The following is a 19,947-nucleotide window of genomic DNA, read 5'->3' on the forward strand; positions in this document are numbered from 1 at the left end:
CTCCTAAAGACCTCTTCATCCCCACTACCCCCCTGTACAGTCTCTCTACTGTAAATAATAAAATAAAATTCTTGCGATGACTGACGGATGCATCTGATTGACTTACTTAGACAAATGTGTTTGGTGTAAGTCTCTCTGGATAAAGGCGTCGGCTAACACAGTACAGTATTTCAGTTCTGTTCTAGTGTTAAATGACCCCACCCATGGCTGTTCTAGTGTTAAATGACCCCACCCATGGCTGTTCTAGTGTTACATTACCCCACCCATGGCTGTTCTAGTGTTAATGACCCCACCCATGGCTGTTCTAGTGTTAAGTGACCCCACCCATGGCTGTTCTAGTGTTAAATGACCCCACCCATGGCTGTTCTAGTGTTAAATGACCCCACCCATGGCTGTTCTAGGGTTAAATGACCCCACCCATGGCTGTTCTAGTGTTAAATGACCCCACCCATGGCTGTTCTAGTGTTAAATTACCCCACCCATGGCTGTTCTAGTGTTAAATTACCCCACCCATGGCTGTTCTAGTGTTAAAGGGATGGTTGGGACCGTGTTAACCCCTCCCTCCCTGGCTGTGTGTGGCCCCCAGGTTGTCTATGAGTGTTTATTAACCCCTCCCTCCCTGCCTGTGTGTGGACCACAGGTTGTCTATGAGTGTTAACCCCTCCCTCCCTGGCTGTGTGTGGCCCCCAGGTTGTCTGAGTGTTTATTAACCCCTCCCTCCCTGCCTGCCTGTGTGTGGCCCCCAGGTTGTCTATGAGTGTTAACCCCTCCCTCCCTGGCTGTGTGTGGCCCCCAGGTTGTCTATGAGTGTGTATTAACCCCTCCCTCCCTGGCTGTGTGTGGCCCCCAGGTTGTCTATGAGTGTTTATTAACCCCTCCCTCCCTCCCTGCCTGTGTGTGGCCCCCAGGTTGTCTATGAGTGTTAAACCCTCCCTCCCTGCCTGTGTGTGGCCCCCAGGTTGTCTATGAGTGTTTATTAACCCCTCCCTCCCTGCCTGTGTGTGGACCCCAGGTTGTCTATGAGTGTTTATTAACCCCTCCCTCCCTGCCTGTGTGTGGCCCCCAGGTTGTCTATGAGTGTTAACCCCTCCCTCTCTGCCTGTGTGTGGCCCCCAGGTTGTCTATGAGTGTTTATTAACCCCTCCCTCCCTCCCTGCCTGTGTGTGGCCCCCAGGTTGTCTATGAGTGTTAACCCCTCCCTCCCTGCCTGTGTGTGGCCCCCAGGTTGTCTATGAGTGTTTATTAACCCCTCCCTCCCTGGCTGTGTGTGGCCCCCAGGTTGTCTATGAGTGTTTATTAACCCCTCCCTCCCTCCCTGCCTGTGTGTGGCCCCCAGGTTGTCTATGAGTGTTAACCCCTCCCTCCCTGCCTGTGTGTGGACCCCAGGTTGTCTATGAGTGTTTAACCCCTCCCTCCCTGGCTGTGTGTGGCCCCCAGGTTGTCTATGAGTGTTAACCCCTTCCTCCCTTCCTGCCTGTGTGTGGACCCCAGGTTGTCTATGAGTGTTAACCCCTCCCTCCCTGCCTGTGTGTGGCCCCCAGGTTGTCTGAGTGTTTATTAACCCCTCCCTCCCTCCCTGCCTGTGTGTGGCCCCCAGGTTGTCTATGAGTGTTAACCCCTCCCTCCCTCCCTGCCTGTGTGTGGACCCCAGGTTGTCTATGAGCCCAGAGGAGCACAGTGAGTTCTGGAGGAAGGTCCAGTTCACGGTGGACAAGGACGTGGTGAGGACGGACCGCAGCAACGCCTTCTTCAGAGGGGAGGACAACCCCAACGTGGAGAGCATGAGGTCAGGGTCTCTCTCTCCTTCCTCTTTCTCTCTCTCTTCCTCTCTCTCTCTCTGTCTCTCTCTCTCCTTCCTCTGTCTCTCTCTCTCTTTCCTCTCTGTCTCTCTCTCTCTCTCTCCTTCCACTCTGTCTCTCTCTCTCTGTCTCTCTCTCTCTCTCTCTGTCTCTCTCTCTCTCTGTCTCTCTCTCTCTGTCTCTCTCTCTCTCTCTTCCTCCCTCCCTCCTCTCTTTCTTCTCCTCTTTCTCCCTTCCTCCCTCCCTCCCTCCTCTCTCTCTCTTTCTTCTCCTCACTCTCCCTTCCTCCCTCCCTCCTCTCTCTCATTCTTCTCCTCTCTCTCCCTTTCTCCCTCCCTCCTTCCCTCCTCTCTCTCTTCTTTTTGTCTCTCTCCCTTCCTCCCTCCCTCCCTTAGAGGTAGTGGTGGTCTAGTGGATAGTGAGTTGGACTTGTGATCGGAAGGTTGTGAGTTCAAATCCCGCCTGAAACCACACCACTACTAGTGTGCCCTTGAGTAAGGCACTTAGCCCTCAGTTACTCAGGGGGAATGTCCCTGTAATTCGTAATTGTAAATCGCTTTGGATTAAAAGCGTCTGCTAAATGGCAAAATTATAAATTATTATATAATTCTCTCTCTGTCTCTCCCTCCTCTCTCTCTGTCTACCTTTCTCTCTACATCCATGTCCCTCTCTCTCTCTCCCTGCTCTCTCTCTCTCTCTCTCTACATCCATCTCCCTCTCTCTCTCCATCCTCTCTCTCTCTACATCCATCTCCCCCTCCCCCTCTCCCTCCTCTCTCCTCTGTCTCTCTCCTCTCCTCTCTCTCTCTCTACATCCATCTCCCCCTCTCTCTCCTCTGTCTCTGTCTCTCTCTCTACATCCATCTCCCCCTCTCTCTCCTCTGTCTCCATCTCTCTCTCTGTACATCCATCTGACCCTCTCTCTCTCCCTCCTCTCCCCTCTCTCTCTCTACATCCATCTCTCCCTCTCTCTCCCTCTTCTCTCTCTCCCTCCTCTCCTCTCTCTCTCTCTACATCCATCTCTCCCTCTCTCTCCCTCTTCTCTCTCTCACTTCTCACCTCTCTTTCTCTCTCCGTCATTCCTTTTCTAACCCCCCCCTCTCTCTCTTCACTTTCTCACTCCATCCTTATCCTCCCCATCTCCTATGCACACACACACACACACACACACACACAGCACACAGGAGAAGAGTCATTTGGTATTCTTAGCCCCTGAGGGTGCAGCAAATGACTTTCATGCTTTATTGACTTTGGCTAAGCTGGCAAAGCACTTCTGATGCATACTTACAGCTAATAGCTTTCTAGATGAGGAATCTGGGGCCTTAACATTCAACATAACACGCTATTAGTTAAGTGGCTCTCGTACTCTCCCAGTACTAGTGTGGGTATATGTCACAGAATAGTCTGGGTATATGTGACAGAATAGTGAGGGTATATGTGACAGAATAGTGAGGGTATATGTGACAGAATAGTGGGGGTATATGTGACAGAATAGTGAGGGTATATGTGACAGAATAGTGAGGGTATATGTGACAGAATAGTGAGGGTATATGTGACAGAATAGTGAGGGTATATGTGACAGAATAGTGAGGGTATATGTGACAGAATAGTGAGGGTGTATGTGACAGAATAGTGAGGGTATATGTGACAGAATAGTGAGGGTATATGTGACAGAATAGTGAGGGTATATGTGACAGAATAGTGAGGGTATATGTGACAGAATAGTCTGGGTATATGTGACAGAATAGTCTGGGTATATGTGACAGAATAGTCTGGGTATATGTGACAGAATAGTGAGGGTATATGTGACAGAATAGTCTGGGTATATGTGACAGAATAGTCTGGGTATATGTGACAGAATAGTGAGGGTATATGTGACAGAATAGTGAGGGTATATGTGACAGAATAGTGAGGGTATATGTGACAGAATAGTGAGGGTATATGTGACAGAATAGTGAGGGTATATGTGACAGAATAGTGAGGGTATATGTGACAGAATAGTGAGGGTGTATGTGACAGAATAGTCTGGGTATATGTGACAGAATAGTCTGGGTATATGTGACAGAATAGTGAGGGTATATGTGACAGAATAGTGAGGGTGTATGTGACAGAATAGTGAGGGTATATGTGACAGAATAGTGAGGGTATATGTGACAGAATAGTGAGGGTATATGTGACGGAATAGTGAGGGTATATGTGACAGAATAGTGAGGTTATATGTGACAGAATAGTGAGGGTGTATGTGACAGAATAGTGAGGGTGTATGTGACAGAATAGTCTGGTTATATGTGACAGAATAGTCTGGTTATATGTGACAGAATAGTGAGGGTATATGTGACAGAATAGTGAGGGTATATGTGACAGAATAGTGGGGTTATATGTGACAGAATAGTGAGGGTGTATGTGACAGAATAGTGAGGGTATATGTGACAGAATAGTGAGGGTATATGTGACAGAATAGTCTGGGTATATGTGACAGAATAGTGAGGGTATATGTGACAGAATAGTGAGGGTATATGTGACAGAATAGTGGGGGTATATGTGACAGAATAGTCTGGGTATATGTGACAGAATAGTGAGGGTATATGTGACAGAATAGTGAGGGTATATGTGACAGAATAGTGAGGGTATATGTGACAGAATAGTGAGGGTATATGTGACAGAATAGTCTGGGTATATGTGACAGAATAGTCTGGGTATATGTGACAGAATAGTGAGGGTATATGTGACAGAATAGTGAGGGTATATGTGACAGAATAGTGAGGGTATATGTGACAGAATAGTGAGGGTATATGTGACGGAATAGTGAGGGTATATGTGACAGAATAGTGAGGTTATATGTGACAGAATAGTGAGGGTGTATGTGACAGAATAGTGAGGGTGTATGTGACAGAATAGTCTGGTTATATGTGACAGAATAGTCTGGTTATATGTGACAGAATAGTGAGGGTATATGTGACAGAATAGTGAGGGTATATGTGACAGAATAGTCTGGGTATATGTGACAGAATAGTGGGGGTATATGTGACAGAATAGTGTGGGTGTATGTGACAGCAAAGCGGGAACAAGTCTGCAACCAACCATGTGTTCGGACTTTTATTCTGAAAAACGTAAATACATTTCAACGTCGTTGAAAATCAATCACACACTCGCTAGTCAAGCCAAAATATTGCAATGCAATGGATTCAGTCCATTCAGATAACTAGGTAGCAGTGGGGAATTACTCACCGAATCCATTGCATTGCAATATTTTGGCTTGACTAGCAAGTGTGTCATTGGTTTTCAACAACGTTGGAATTTATTTACATTTTTCAGAATAAAAGTTCTGAACAATTTGATTGGTTGCCGACTTGTTCCCGGTTTCACCAGCTGTTGTCAACATATGTGGGTGATGAGTCAAAGTTGATTGATTCTCAATCGGTTTGGCACAGTTTTGATCACCTACAGCAGGTAGTTGTTACAACCTTCACAACTCTTTATTTCTTAAGCTGAATTGTGTTTATTTTTTGGGGGGGCGGGGGGGGTTTGAACAGGTGACACACACAGTTCAGTGTCTGGTTCCCTCCACATAGGACTAAAGCTGCAGGATCTCTGAGACACACACACACACACACACGGTTGTGCTAACAGTTTTGAGAGCGTGGGACATGTAACATGTGTTTTCTCACCTTCCTATTCTTTGGACCGTTGACTGTTACTATTCGTTTTACAGCGGTAGTCTAACAGTAGCCTAACAGTAGCCTAACCCACTCTTTACGTCATTTAGATAAACGTCGTCCTTCAGGAAGTTGACATTCTCACCCCCCTGGTCAAGTGTCTTAGTCCCGTTCTGTCAAATTGACGTTAATTGACGTTGTTTTGACATCAAACAGTGTTTTCACATTCACACAGACCCACTGCCATAAAGCGGTTTAGTGTGCCATAAAGCCGTTAGCAGTCTGTCAGAGGTGCTGTGACAGGCGGGTGTTAATGAGTTCAGAATTCAGTGCCGAGGGTGAATAAAGTCCCCCAAATCGTCAACATTCTACAGCGCCTATAGGGCGACTATATTCACCCAGAAAATGCATCGATCTTGACGCTTCATTTGATTGTAGCCAATCAAAGCGTTGTCGCTAGGTAAAACGCCACGTAAAAAACAACAACAACAAAAAAACGCTCGTAAATTCGCTCTGAGAGTGCCGGAGCGCACACTGGGTTCAACGTCATAAACAAGTAATTTGATTGGACAAGAGGCGCCACGAGCACCCATGAGTGCTGATCAGATTTCCAGAGCGAATTTACAAACGCAGTTTTGTGTTTGTTGCGTGGCGAGTGTTTCAGAATGCTTTGGTTGGTAGTTGGTGGGTTTAAGACGTTTAGAACCCAGTGTGAGCTCCGGCGCTTCTCAGAGAGAATTTACGAACGCACCCATCATTGTTTATAGCCAATCAACGCGCCGTCGCTAGGTAAACACTTTTACGCGGAATGCTTTGGCAGTTGGTGGCGGTTGGTGTCAGTTTTAAAATTGAAAGGTAAACGTGTGCAGGGTATCCGCGGTGTCTTGAAAAGTATTAAAAGTTGATGAATCCATTTTGGGAAAATCAAGACCCTTAATAAGTATTAAAAAGTCTTATCACGATTTTATGAGGTCTTGAATTTTGTAAGTATTTTTCTGAATTAGACTCTGTCCAAAGAGTTTGAGTCCTAAAAACTTTTAGTAAAAGTTTGTGAATTTATTACTTTTATTAAAAAACTAAGATGAACCGGAAATTGTGTTGTATGCTAGTGGTCTAGTCTATTGTAAACTAAACCTGTTAAGTTAAAAGTGTCACTGATGTAAACGGTTACAGCTCCAAGTGGCGGTAAGTCTGGAAAAATATTGACAAGGTCTTTAAAAAGTCTTAGAAAGGTATTGAAATTAACCTCAAGATTCCTGTGTATACCCTGGTGTGTGTGTGTCTGGGCTCCAGGCGGGTGCTGCTGAACTACGCGGTGCTGAACCCAGAGATGGGCTACTGCCAGGGCATGTCGGACCTGGTGGCGCCGCTGCTGACGGAGGTGCAGGACGAGAGCGACACCTTCTGGTGCTTCGTGGGCCTGATGGAGAACACCATCTTCATCAGCTCCCCCAGGGACGAGGACATGGAGAGGCAGCTGGTGAGGGGAGGGGGGGGAGGGGAGGGAGAGGGGGAGAGGGGGAGAGGGGAGGAGAGACAAGGGGACAGAGGGGAGGGGGGGGAGATAGTTTTGGTGTGTGTGCCCCACTCTTGTTCCCATGTCTCTCTCTCTGAGTCTGGGCACAATAGAGTTGCTGCTGTTTAATGAGTCTTTGTGTGCGCGTGTGTGTGTGTGTGTGTGTGTGTGTGTGTGTGTGTGTGTGTGTGTGTGTGTGTGTGTGTGTGAGAGATCAGCACTCATGGAATGTGTGTGTGTCTGTCTGTCTGTCTGCCTGCCTGTGTCTGTGTGCATAAGCATATTCACAATAGACACCCTAACCCTCTTCCCCCCCCGCGCCCCCCCCCCCCCCCCCCCCTCCAGAGGTACCTGCGGGAGCTGCTGCGTCTGATGCTGCCCAGGTTCCACCTGCACCTGGTGGGCCTGGGGGAGGACGGCCTGCAGCTGCTGTTCTGCCACCGCTGGATCCTCCTCTGCTTCAAGAGGGAGTTCCCCGACACGGAGGCCCTGAGGATGTGGGAGGCCTGCTGGGCCCACTACCAGGTACACCCACACACACACACACACACACACACACACACTACCAGGTACACACACACACACACACACACACACACACACACAAACACACACACACACACACACTACCAGGTACACACACACACACACACATACACTACCAGGTACACACACACACACACACACACTACCAGGCACACACACACACTACCAAGTACACACACACACTACCAGGTACACACACACACACACACACACATACACTACCAGGTACACACACACACACACACACACTACCAGGCACACACACACACTACCAAGTACACACACACACTACCAGGTACACACACACACACTACCAGGTACACACACACACACACACACTACCAGGTACACACACACACACACACTACCAGGTACACACACAGACACACACACACACTACCAGGTACACACACACAGACACACACACACTACCAGGTACACACACACACACACTACCAGGTACACACACACACACACACTACCAGGTACACACACAGACACACACACACACTACCAGGTACACACACACAGACACACACACACTACCAGGTACACACACACACACACACACACACACACACACACACACTTCTGTGAATGTGTCTACTATTGAATAATGAAAACAACAAATCTGCTTTAATGCCCTGGCCTGCTCTACCTCGTTACATAACTGTAAATATAACTTTCCTCCCTCCCTCCTCCCTCCTCCCTCCTCCTCTCTCTCCTCCCTCTCCCTCCTCCTCTCTCTCCTTCCTCCTCCCTCCCTCCCTCCCTCCCTCCTCCCTCCCCCCCTTCTCCCTCCTCTTCTCTCTCCTCCCTCTCCCTCCCTCTCCTCCCTCTCCTCCCTCCCCCCTCCTCCCTCCCTCCTCCTCTCCCTCCTCCTCTCCCTCCTCCCTCCCTCCTCCCTCCCTCTCCTCCCTCCTCCCTCCCTCTCCTCCCTCCTCCCTCCCTCTCCTCCCTCCCTCCCCCCTCCCTCCTCCCTCTCTCCTCTCCAGACGGACTACTTCCACTTGTTCCTGTGTGTGTCCATCATCGTGCTGTACGGGGAGGACGTGACAGAGCAGCAGCTAGCCACAGACCAGATGCTGCTGCACTTCAGCAACCTCTCCATGCACATGACCGGAGAACTGGTGCTCCGCAAGGTAACCCTCCCCCCAGCCTCCCCTAGCCTCCCCCCAGCCTCCCCTAGCCTCCCCCCAGCCTCCCCTAGCCTCCCCCAGCCTCCCCTAGCCTCCCCCCAGCCTCCCCTAGCCTCCCCCCAGCCTCCCCTAGTCTCCCCCCAGCCTCCCCTAGCCTCACCTAGCCTCCCCTAGCCTCCCCTAGCCTCCCCCAGCCTCCCCTAGCCTCCCCCCAGCCTCACCTAGCCTCCCCTAGCCTCCCCTAGCCTCACTTAGCCTCCCCTAGCCTCCCCTAGCCTCACTTAGCCTCCCCTAGCCTCCCCCCAGCCTCACTTAGCCTCCCCCAGCCTCCCCTAGCCTCCCCTAGCCTCCCCTAGTCTCCCCCCAGCCTCCCCTAGCCTCCCCCAGCCTCCCCCAGCCTCCCCTAGCCTCCCCCCAGCCTCACCTAGCCTCCCCTAGCCTCCCCTAGTCTCCCCCCAGCCTCCCCTAGCCTCCCCTAGCCTCCCCTAGCCTCCCCTAGCCTCCCCCAGCCTCCCCCAGCCTCCCCTAGCCTCCCCCCAGCCTCACCTAGCCTCCCCTAGCCTCCCCCAGCCTCCCCTAGCCTCCCCTAGCCTCCCCTAGCCTCCCCCAGCCTCCCCTAGCCTCCCCCAGCCTCCCCCCAGCCTCCCCTAGCCTCACCTAGCCTCCCCTAGCCTCCCCCAGCCTCACCTAGCCTCCCCTAGCCTCCCCTAGCCTCCCCTAGCCTCCCCCAGCCTCCCTAGCCTCCCCAGCCCCCCCAGCCTCCCCTAGCCTCCCCCAGCCTCCCCTAGCCTCCCCCCAGCCTCCCCTAGCCTCCCCTAGCCTCCCCCAGCCTCCCCTAGCCTCCCCCCAGCCTCACATAGCCTCCCCTAGCCTCCCCTAGCCTCACTTAGCCTCCCCTAGCCTCCCCCCAGCCTCACTTAGCCTCCCCTAGCCTCCCCTAGCCTCCCCTAGCCTCCCCCAGCCTCCCCTAGCCTCCCCCAGCCTCCCCTAGCCTCCCCCAGCCCCCCTAGCCTCCCCAGCCCCCCCCAGCCTCCCTAGCCTCCCCAGCCCCCCTAGCCTCCACTAGCATCCCCAGCCTCCCCCAGCCTCCCCAGCCTCCCCTAGCCTCCCCCTAGTCTCCCCCAGCCTCCCTCTAGCCTCCCCTAGCCTCCCCCAGCCTCCCATAGCCTCCCCCTAGCCTCCCCCCAGCCTCCCCTAGCCTCCCCCTAGCCTCACCTAGCCTCCCCTAGCCTCCCCTAGCCTCCCCCAGCCTCCCCTAGCCTCCCCCAGCCTCCCCTAGCCTCCCCCAGCCTCCCCCAGCCTCCCTAGCCTCCCCAGCCCCCCTAGCCTCCACTAGCCTCCCCAGCCTCCCCTAGCCTCCCCAGCCTCCCCTAGTCTCCCCCAGCCTCCCCCAGCCTCCCTCTAGCCTCCCCTAGCCTCCCCCAGCCTCCCATAGCCTCCCCTAGCCTCCCTCTAGCCTCCCCTAGCCCCCCTAGCCTCCCCTAGCCTCCCCAGCCTCCCCCAGCCTCCCAAGCCTCCCCTAGCCTCCCCCAGCCTCCCCTAGCCTCCCCCAGCCTCCCCTAGCCTCCCCCAGCCTCCCCTAGCCTCCCCCAGCCTCCCCCAGCCTCCCCTAGCCTCCCCCAGCCTCCCCCAGCCTCCCTAGCCTCCCCAGCCCCCCTAGCGTCCCCTAGCCTCCCCAGCCTCCCCCAGCCTCCCCTAGTCTCCCCCAGCCTCCCTCTAGCCTCCCCTAGCCTCCCCCAGCCTCCCCAGCCCCCCTAGCCTCCCCCAGCCTCCCCAGCCTCCCCAGCATCCCCTAGCCTCCCCCTAGCCTCCCCCAGCCTCCCCAGCCCCCCTAGCCTCCCCTAGCCTCCCCAGCCCCCCTAGCCTCCCCTAGCCTCCCCAGCCTCCCCCTATATATATATATATATATATATATATATATATATATGGTGGTTTTGATAGGAACTCTGTGATATGAATGAATGAATGGTCTTTATTGTCATTTATATAGTACAGGTACCATACAACGAAATTTGGGAGGGGGGGCTCCCCTGGTGCTAGGAAAAAAAAAGAATACTAAAAACAAGAAGGGAAAAGAGCTGGTTTACATAAATAAAGGCTATATACACTATCCACTATACTATACTATACAAATAAAACACTGTGCTGTACTCTATGCTATGCTATAAATATCCTAACATTTCCTATCTCTGAACCTTATGTACCCGAGGGTTGTCATATTGCACATAGTATTATTGCACATTCATTTAAAGTGTCGCAGTTTGCAGGTTTGAAATGTTCACAGTTGTGTTTCAGTATTGCACTTGATTACAATCTAGTAGCTGCCATCAAATTGTCTAGATTGTCCAGGGCCTAGAACCTAGGTCTTTGCTGTGTTCAGGGCCTGAATGGCCCTGGGGTAGAAGCTGAGCTTCAGTCTATTTGTCCTTGCGGACATGGTCCTGAACCGCCTGCCCGAGGGCAGCCGAACAAAGTGTTCGTTCCCAGGGTGGGATGGGTGTCTGGAGATCTTGGAGGCCTTCCTGAGGCAGCGTGTGTTGTACAGCTCTTCCAGAGAGGGGAGGGGGGCGCCGATGAGCTTCTGGGCCGATCTCACGACTCTCTGCGGCTGTGCAGCTGGAGAACCACACGCAGATGCAGTAGGTGAGGATGCTCTCCACTGTGCAGCGGTAGAAGGTCACAAGCAGCTCCTGTTTGAGGTGGTATTTCCTGAGGACTCTCAGGAAGTAGAGCCTCTGTTGTGCCTTCTTGATGATGGCTGCTGTGTTGGTCTTCCAGGACAGGTCATCCTGTATGTGCACCCCCAGGAATCGGAGGGTTGAGACTCTCTCCACGCTCCCTCCATCGACGAGCAGGGGCTGGACCTACGATTTTTTCCTCCTGAAGTCCACGATGATTTCCTGGGTCTTTGATTGGTTCAGCAGCAGGTTGTTATCCTTGCACAGCTTGCCCAGCTGCTCCACCTCATCCCTGTACGCTGCCTCGTCCCCCCCCCGAGAGCCCACCACGGTGGTGTCGTCTGCAAACTTTATGATGGAGTTGCTGGGGTGGACGGGGGTGAAGTCGTAGGTGTTGAGGTTGTAGAGGATGGGGCTTAGCACGCAGCCCTGGGGGGACCCAGTGCTGAGTCTGAGGGCTGTGGAGGTGTGGGAGCCCACCCGCACCCTCTGGGGGCGGTCAGACAGGAAGTCCTTGATCCATGCACAGATGGCCCCTCAGAGCCAGAAGATCATTTGTATTCCAAGCTGGTGGACTTTAATTGACCTGCGCTGTGTTGAAGGGCAGGTGTGATTGGGAGGATATTCAGATCAATAGAAGGATAATAGAGTGAGACGTTTTGCATTCCAGGTGAAAGCCTAGAGGTCGTACCCTAACTGACCTCCCGTCTACCTCTTCTCCTTGTTTTGTCTTTTTCTGTTATTCCACTCCCTCTTTCACCATCATCCTTCTTTTCCGCCACTCTCTCATTCCACCACGCCCTTGGCTGGTTGGTTGGTTGGTTGGTTGGTTGGTTGGCTGGTTGGTTGGTTGGTTGGCTGGTTGGCTGGTTGGTTGGTTGGCTGGTTGGTTGGTTGGCTGGTTGGCTGGTTGGCTGGTTGGCTGGTTGGCTGGTTGGCTGGTTGGTTGGTTGGCTGGTTGGTTGGTTGGTTTGTTTGTTTCTTCCAATCTGCCCTCTTTTTTCTAACTCCCAATCTTTTCATTACTTCCTCCCTCCCTCTCTCACTCCCTACCTCCCTCTCCCCCTCCCTCCCTCTCTCTCTTCCCCTACCACCCTCTCTCTCTCTCTCTTCCCTCTCCCCCCCCTTCCTCCCTCTCTCTCTCTCTCTCTCTCTCTCCCCCTATTCTCTCCCAACTCCCTCCCTCTCCCTCTCCCCCTCCCACCCTCACTCCCTACCTCCCTCTCCCCCTCCCACCCTCACTCCCTACCTCCCTCTCCCCCTCCCTCCGTCTCTCTCTTCCCCTACCACCCTCTCTCTCTCTCTTCCCTCTCCCCCTTCCTCCCTCCCTCCCTCTTTCTCCCTACTCTTTCCCTCTCTCCCTCTCTCCCCCTCCCTCCCTCTCCCTCTCCCCCCCTTCCCTCTCTCTCTCTCTCTCTCTCTCCCAGGCCCGTAGTCTGCTGTACCAGTTCCGTCTCCTACCCAGGATCCCTTGCAGCCTGCACGACCTGTGTAAGCTGTGCGGCCCGGGCATGTGGGACAGCCGCTACATCCCGGCCGTGGAATGTTCCGGCGAGCACCCGGACTCCCAGAGCTGCCCCTACGGAGGCACGGCCACCCCGCAGCCCTCCCCCTCGCCCTCCCCCTCGCCCTCCCCCTCCCCCTCCCCCAACCCCACCCCCACCCCCACCCCGCCGCCCGAGGGCAAGAGGGGCTCCAAGACCCGAGACATCTTCACCTTCCGGAAGCCGTCCTGAGGTGGAGCTGATGGGGGGAGGGGGGTGTCACCGGGGGAGGGGGGGTGTCACCGGGGGAGGGGAGGCGGGGGGGGAGGACCGGTGTGTGGGACAACTGTCACAAGCAGAGCAGAAGCTGCTGTACCACTGTACTGGATCTGCTCTCTGTGACGCCTCTCTCTCTCTCTCTCTCTCTCTCTCTCCCTCTCTCCCTCTCTCCCTCCCTCTCCCTCTCTCTCTCTCTCTCTCTCTCTCTCTCCCTCCCTCCCTCCCCCCCACCACCTCCCCCCCACGCTGAACCGGTTTTACAATCACCATCTTGTAAAAGTAGTAAGGGATTTATCTGCTGGTCCTTTCTGTCTGGTGCGACATGGAACACTGCCTTATAAGAATGTACAAATAAAATACAAATCTATATATATATATAAACCTGGGACTGTCAGGACCACACACTCTGGCACGACGGTCCACGGAGGACAGGAGGAGGAGGAGGACATAGATGCTGCTTTGCGATTGGACAAGAGAATGGACAATCATCATCATCATCATCGTCATCGTCATGTTTGTGTGTGACAGTGTCAGGGTCCAGTGTGTCACCGGCTGGGCGTGGCCTTCACAAGGACGCAACGAGGAACAGGTCCCTGGGGGAGGGGTCATGGGAGGGGGTTAAAGGGGGGGGGTCAAAAGGGGAGGGGTTAAAGGGGGAGGGGTCAAGGGGAGGGGTCAAAGGGAGGGGGTCATGGGAGGGCTTAAAGGGGAGGGGTCATGGGGGAGGGGTCAAGGGGAACGGGTCAAAGGGGAGGGGACAAAGGGAGGGGTCAAAGGGAAGGGGGTCAAGGGGGAGGGGTCAAGGGGAACGGGTCAAAGGGGAGGGGACAAAGGGAGGGGTCATGGGGGAGGGGCCTGTGTGCCACCTGACTATGGGTTGAAGCCACATTGGTCAGATGCGTCGTATGTGTCTTGAACTGTTGATACTTACAGTCTGTCCTCACCATGGAATGTCTGTGGGGAAACATGGAAATTATTTTTGCATATCTCAAATCAGAATAATGTCAAAGCCCCTTGGATCTCTAGACTCCTCCATCAACCAGGAGGAGGAGGAGGGTTGGGGGGGAGGAGGAGGAGGGGGGGGAGGAGGAGGTGGGGGGGCTCTCATCTCATTACGTCTAGTGGTACACTATTTTCAACGATGCGTTTCTACTTTTGCGACCCAACGAGAGTTCCGTGTGTTTTGCGTGTGTGTGCGACTTCTACTACTTTCTTCCGACGTTATGACAATATTTAGCAATATATTCCGGTTCTAACCTTTGCATGAGGAATCCCTGACGTATAGAGGGTACAACTTTGTTTGTGGAATAACACTGGAGCCCAAAATAAGGGACAGATAGGTAGGTAGGTAGGTAGGTAGGTAGAGAGATGCAGACCTGTTGACACAACATGTTTTCTTATCAGAAACAGGCCTCACAACATTTTTCTTTCCGCATCCGATCCCCGCCCAGGCAGCGCGCTCCCGCGTTCACACAGTGTCTGGTTACGCTCAGCGCCAGGTCAGAGGTCACTCACTGTCATGTCAGAGGTCACGGTTCACCTGCCGTCCATACAGGAGGATGCACAAGAATATTGCGCCCCCATCAACAGCAAGAGGGACCGAAAAAACGACAGTGTTCTATGATATATGATATAATGTATGTTTACTGGGTCTCAGAGAGGACCTGTGAGGGTGGTGGTGGTGGTGGATGTTGATGATGACACCATAGCCAGCCAAAGAGAGTGTACATGTTTGGGGTTTTGCTGCATATCCAATGTGGAGGGAAGGATAACCGACATGTTTTGACTTGGGTTGGACAAGTTTTGCATCTTGTTGTGTTAAATCGTTTGAGGCGGGGGGGGGGGGTGCGGGTGCGTTCGACATCTTCACAGTGTTATTGTATCCACTCAACACCTTTCCACCTTCACCGCCGAGCCAACGCACCCGTGTTAACACACTGTCAAATCAGACACGCTAACCCAAGAGAATGTGTCTCACGTGATTGTGTCTGTTTACTGCTTTCTCGTCCTCTGATCTGTGTGTGTGTGTGTGTGTGTGTGTGTGTGTGTGATCTCTGAACATGTGGTAGTGAGTTAGAGTGCAGCCCCAGTCAGTAGCCCCCCCCCACGACCAACCTCCTAATTATAACACCCAGAGAGAGGGAGAGAGAGGGGGGGGGGGAAAGGAGGCGGGGGGGGAAGAGGGAAGGAGAGAAAGAGAGGGAGGGAGAGAGATGCGAGGGAGAGGAGGGGGGGAGGGAAGGAGAGAGAGAGGCGGGGGAGACAGAGAGAGAGAGAGACATGAAGAACCTATGGCGTGACAAAGATGGCAGCTTAATCGCTGACGTTTAGTCGTTCTTCACAAGGTCGAGTCAAAGCGTTAAGATGGCCGCCGCTTTCAGCCACCCCCCGGCCCCCCCTGGTCCTCTACCTGGTAGTCATCTGGTCCTCTACCTGGTAGTCATCTGGTGCTCTGCAGAGTTTAAGAAGATTGGGTGACCGTTTTAGAGAGGGCAGTTAGCGCTGATGGATAATAATTGGGTGGCAAGGGGCGGGCGCTGTGTGTGTGTGTGTGTGTGTGTGTGAGTGCGTGTGTGCATCCAACACCACCCTCACTGAGACAGACCCAGCATCCAACACCACCCTGACTGAGACAGACCCAGCATCCAACACCACCCTGACTGAGACAGGCCCAGCATCCAACACCACCCTGACTGAGACAGACCCAGCATCCAACACCACCCTGACTGAGACAGACCCAGCATCCAACATCCAACACCACCCTCACTGAGACAGGCCCAGCATCCAACACCACCCTGACTGAGACAGACCCAGCATCCAACACCACCCTCACTGAGACAGACCCAGCATCCAACACCAGCCTGACTGAGACAGACCCAGCATCCAACACCACCCTGACTGAGACAGGCCCAGCATCCAACACCACCCTCACTGAGACAGGCCCAGCATCCAACACCACCCTGACTGAGACAGGCCCAGCATCCAACACCACCCTCACTGAGACAGACCCAGCATCCAACACCGCCCTCACTGAGACAGACCCAGCATCCAACACCACCCTGACTGAGACAGACCCAGCATCCAACACCACCCTGACTGAGACAGACCCAGCATCCAACACCACCCTGACTGAGACAGACCCAGCATCCAACACCACCCTGACTGAGACAGACCCAGCATCCAACACCACCCTGACTGAGACAGGCCCAGCATCCAACACCACCCTGACTGAGACAGGCCCAGCATCCAACACCGCCCTCACTGAGACAGGCCCAGCATCCAACACCACCCTGACTGAGACAGACCCAGCATCCAACACCACCCTGACTGAGACAGACCCAGCATCCAACACCACCCTCACTGAGACAGACCCAGCATCCAACACCACCCTGACTGAGACAGGCCCAGCATCCAACACCACCCTGACTGAGACAGACCCAGCATCCAACACCGCCCTCACTGAGACAGGCCCAGCATCCAACACCGCCCTCACTGAGACAGGCCCAGCATCCAACACCACCCTCACTGAGACAGGCCCGCGTGCCGCTGGGGTCACTGAATGTACAACGTCTCTGTGAAGCTCCGTGATGACGCACAAATCACTGGAAAAAGAGGCCATTTCCTGGTTTCCTATGCTGTAGTTCTACACTATGAAAACACAAGACAAGACTGGCTTTTACCTGCTAGGGAACCATGATAGAGAGCTATATGTAGAGGAGCCCCCCCCCCCCCCCCCGGGAGGGAAGCCAACTGAAGCATGTCAATGAAGGCCTTGTTGACATTGTTGTAGTTGGGCAAACGACAGGTGTTTTTTTTGTTTTTTTGTTCAAACGATCTAGATAGAACAATCTAGAACAGTCTGGTCAGAAGTAGCGGTTTGCTGTAGGTTCTGTTTGCGCTGAGGGGGGATCAACCAACTGCCACAGACATCTGTGAGGAGATAGCATCAGCTAGCATCAGACACGCCGTCAGGTGGCGGTGTGTTTGAGAGGGAGAGAGGCAGCAACACTACAAACTGCGCTGCCAGGTTTCCTCGAAATCCCCCTGTTTGAGGATGCCACAAGCCCGGTACTGTGGGTGGGTGTGTGGTGGTGGTGGTGTTATCAGGAGGTGATCTCATATATGTTTGGCGTAAGATCTCTCCTTTAAAAAAATAAAAAATAATTACAGTACTGAATATCTTAAAAACATCCACATCTTAAACTAGATGAATTTGAGTAAAACAGGAGTTAAAGAATTAAATCTTGGGAATTAAAACAAATGATCGGAATCGTACTAAACGTATTAATTGGAGACGATCTCAAACCCCCCAAAAAACATGGGATCACCGTCCTGTCCTGACCTGTGAGTTGTTTTCCCGAGGTTCATTGTGTGAGTTGGGTTCATGTACATGACTGTATGAGTCATACTGACTCTCGAGGTTCGGGGGGTCGTTACGACCCGTTAGCCTGTGATGGATAGCCGCTCTCAGGGCTAATGCACTGCAGGAGCACAACACAAGACGGAGGGGAAAATGACAATAAATACCTAAATGAATAAAACGCCACTTCTCATTACTCATTATCTCCATCCGGGCCGACGTCTCTCGGAGTCACGCCGCGGTGATCTACAGGAGACAACGTTAGCAACGTTAGGAAGGATGGGGGGGGGGTGTGGTACAGGGCGGTCCTGGGGAGTATTCCATCAACGTTGCTAAAGGAAAATCCAGGCAGATTCTTGATAAGTCTGGTGAGATTCATCAAAAATAAGCCTTTAGTGACGTTGATGGAATCCCCCCCCCTCCCCTGGGTTCATATGGTATTTACAATCCTTTTAAATAGTTGTGTGTGGGGGGGGGGGGCACCTTTTAGGCCTATTCCATTGGTTCAGATGCACCAGGTAAACACAGTCGAGCACCGATAAGTACTGCATTTGAAACCTCTGTTTCACCCCAGGTCAACATTGTCTCCAACAGAATACGTTGTGATTGTTTTTGCGGACCAAGGAAATACAGGCGTGGGGGGGGGGGGGGGGGGTGTTATTATCTGACTATACCAGCGTTTCACTTCCTGTTTTGACTCAAGATACGTCAAAAACTAAAGATACGGTGCATCAGTTAACTTTTCTTTCTTTGTTATTATACAGGAAAAGATTCCAAGTAACATTACAGATGTTAAAATGTGTGACAGTTAGACTGGCCTGACTCAGTTACAACTGGTCTGCAGCAGGTTCCTGTTCTGCAACACAAAGACAGAATCACGTAAACAAACGGTAGAACCAGGGAACAATCACAGAGGAAAGACAACAGGAACACATTACACAGCTACACAGACTGCAGAGGAGAGGAGGGGGGTGAGGAAGGGGTCATCCCAATGGTCCCACATTTGTAATATTTCATAGGTGGGCTAGGGATAGGGTTAGGACTAGGGTTAGGACTAGGATTAGGGTCAGTGTTAGGGTTAGAACTAGGGTTAGGGCCAGTGTTAGGGTTAGGGTCAGTGTTAGGGTCAGGATTAGGGCTAGGGTTAGGGTCAGTGTTAGGGTCAGGATTAGGGCTAGGGTCAGTGTTAGGTTTAGGGCTACGGTTAGGGTTAGTTAAACAGTTAGACTACTTAGAAATGTTGGAACATCGGGCTGTGGGAACATAGACACGCTCCCGTGAGGAAGATGGTATACTGGGTCAGTGGTTGCAGGTGAGTCCTTCCATCAGATGGTGTTCATAGGCCTGTTTGAAATAATGAGAGAGGTTGTTGCTCTAATGTAATATGACATGTCATTCCAGAGCTTAGTGTAGCCTATGTGTGTAAAAATGATCTCTGACCAATGTTGTTGTTGTAAGCCGGAACTGGGACAAGAAACTCTGAGCGGTTAGAGAAAGTTGTCAGGGAGGCAGGCGTTAGCAAATATTACCGTTAGCAACAACAATTAGCAATAATTAGCTCCCCCCCCCCCAAAAAAAGTTTCCCCGGTGTGATTCGAACCAACAACGGACGGACCCATGTCTGGTGGCAGGGGGGTGGGAGGGGCAGGAGGGGCGGGGAGGGGGGTGGGGGGGGACACACAACACACAGCTGGATGACTGTGATCTTCTCTCATCTCTCTTGGTCGTTTTGTAAAAAGCCTTCACCTGAGAGCTGCTGGTTGTGTGTGTTGCTGCTTTGCATACGTGTGCGAACGGTGGATTAGAGGGGTTGCCATGGCGGCGGTGGTGGATAACATCTGTGGTCCAACTGCAGCGTGGGCGGAGGAGGGACCCCAACCAGCCAGCAGCACCGGGGGCTACGCCGCTCAGCTAGCCACGCCGCGGAGAGAGCTAGCTACAATCAATACCTCCGTCATACGCACATTACACTGTGTGTGTGTGTGATGTGCGTGCGTGTGCGTGTGATGTGTGTGCGTGTGTGTGTGTCTGGGGTGGGGGGGGGGTTGTATGTGTGTGTTTGTGTGTGTGTGTGTGTGTGTGTGTGTGTGTGTGTGCGTGTGTGTGTCTGGGGTGGGGGGGGGTTGTATGTGTGTGCGTGCGCGTGCGTGTGTGTCAGGGGAGGCTGGTGGGGGCAGAAATCAGAGGACGGCTCATTGTAATGCATGGACTAAAATGAGGAATGGGATTTCTGCCTCCCCTGGTGCGTGTGTGTGTGTGTGTGTGTGTGTACGTAATGTGTGTGTGTGTGTGTGCGTGCGTGTGTGTGTGTGTGCGTGCATGTGTGTGTGGGCGTGCAGGCATAAAGAGAGTTCAGATAAGCCGTCTGAATGTGTTTTCAGTAACATTCTTTGTTCTGGCTTATTCTTATCGTGTGTGTGTGTGTGTGTGTGTGAGTGTGTGTGTGGTGTGTGAGTAGCAGCTCATATCATATCTGCCTGGGCCTTATCAC

General features: G+C 52.8%; 2 protein-coding genes across 2 annotated transcripts in view; both read left to right on the forward strand.

Moving 5' to 3' along the window:
• The window catches only part of tbc1d16 (TBC1 domain family, member 16), a gene marked incomplete at both ends in the record, with an annotated part of 33,126 nt that extends 20,057 nt beyond the window's left edge, over positions 1–13,069 (forward strand). The window contains 5 exons of the mRNA XM_080524459.1: positions 1,652–1,786; positions 6,748–6,934; positions 7,316–7,495; positions 8,512–8,658; positions 12,761–13,069. Of these exons, the coding sequence (XP_080380585.1) occupies positions 1,652–1,786; positions 6,748–6,934; positions 7,316–7,495; positions 8,512–8,658; positions 12,761–13,069 (958 nt within the window). The remainder of the gene's footprint in view (positions 1–1,651; positions 1,787–6,747; positions 6,935–7,315; positions 7,496–8,511; positions 8,659–12,760) is intronic.
• Positions 13,070–19,271: 6,202 nt separating this feature from the next.
• LOC308150822 (E3 SUMO-protein ligase CBX4-like) overlaps positions 19,272–19,947 on the forward strand; it is a gene marked incomplete at both ends in the record, with an annotated part of 15,534 nt that continues 14,858 nt past the window's right edge. Inside the window, one exon of the mRNA XM_080523614.1 lies at positions 19,272–19,387. Within this exon, the coding sequence (XP_080379740.1) occupies positions 19,272–19,387 (116 nt within the window). The remainder of the gene's footprint in view (positions 19,388–19,947) is intronic.

Source organism: Nansenia antarctica (genome assembly GCF_963989245.1).
Source record: "Nansenia antarctica genome assembly, chromosome: 2".
NCBI classification, from domain to species: domain Eukaryota; kingdom Metazoa; phylum Chordata; class Actinopteri; order Argentiniformes; family Microstomatidae; genus Nansenia; species Nansenia antarctica.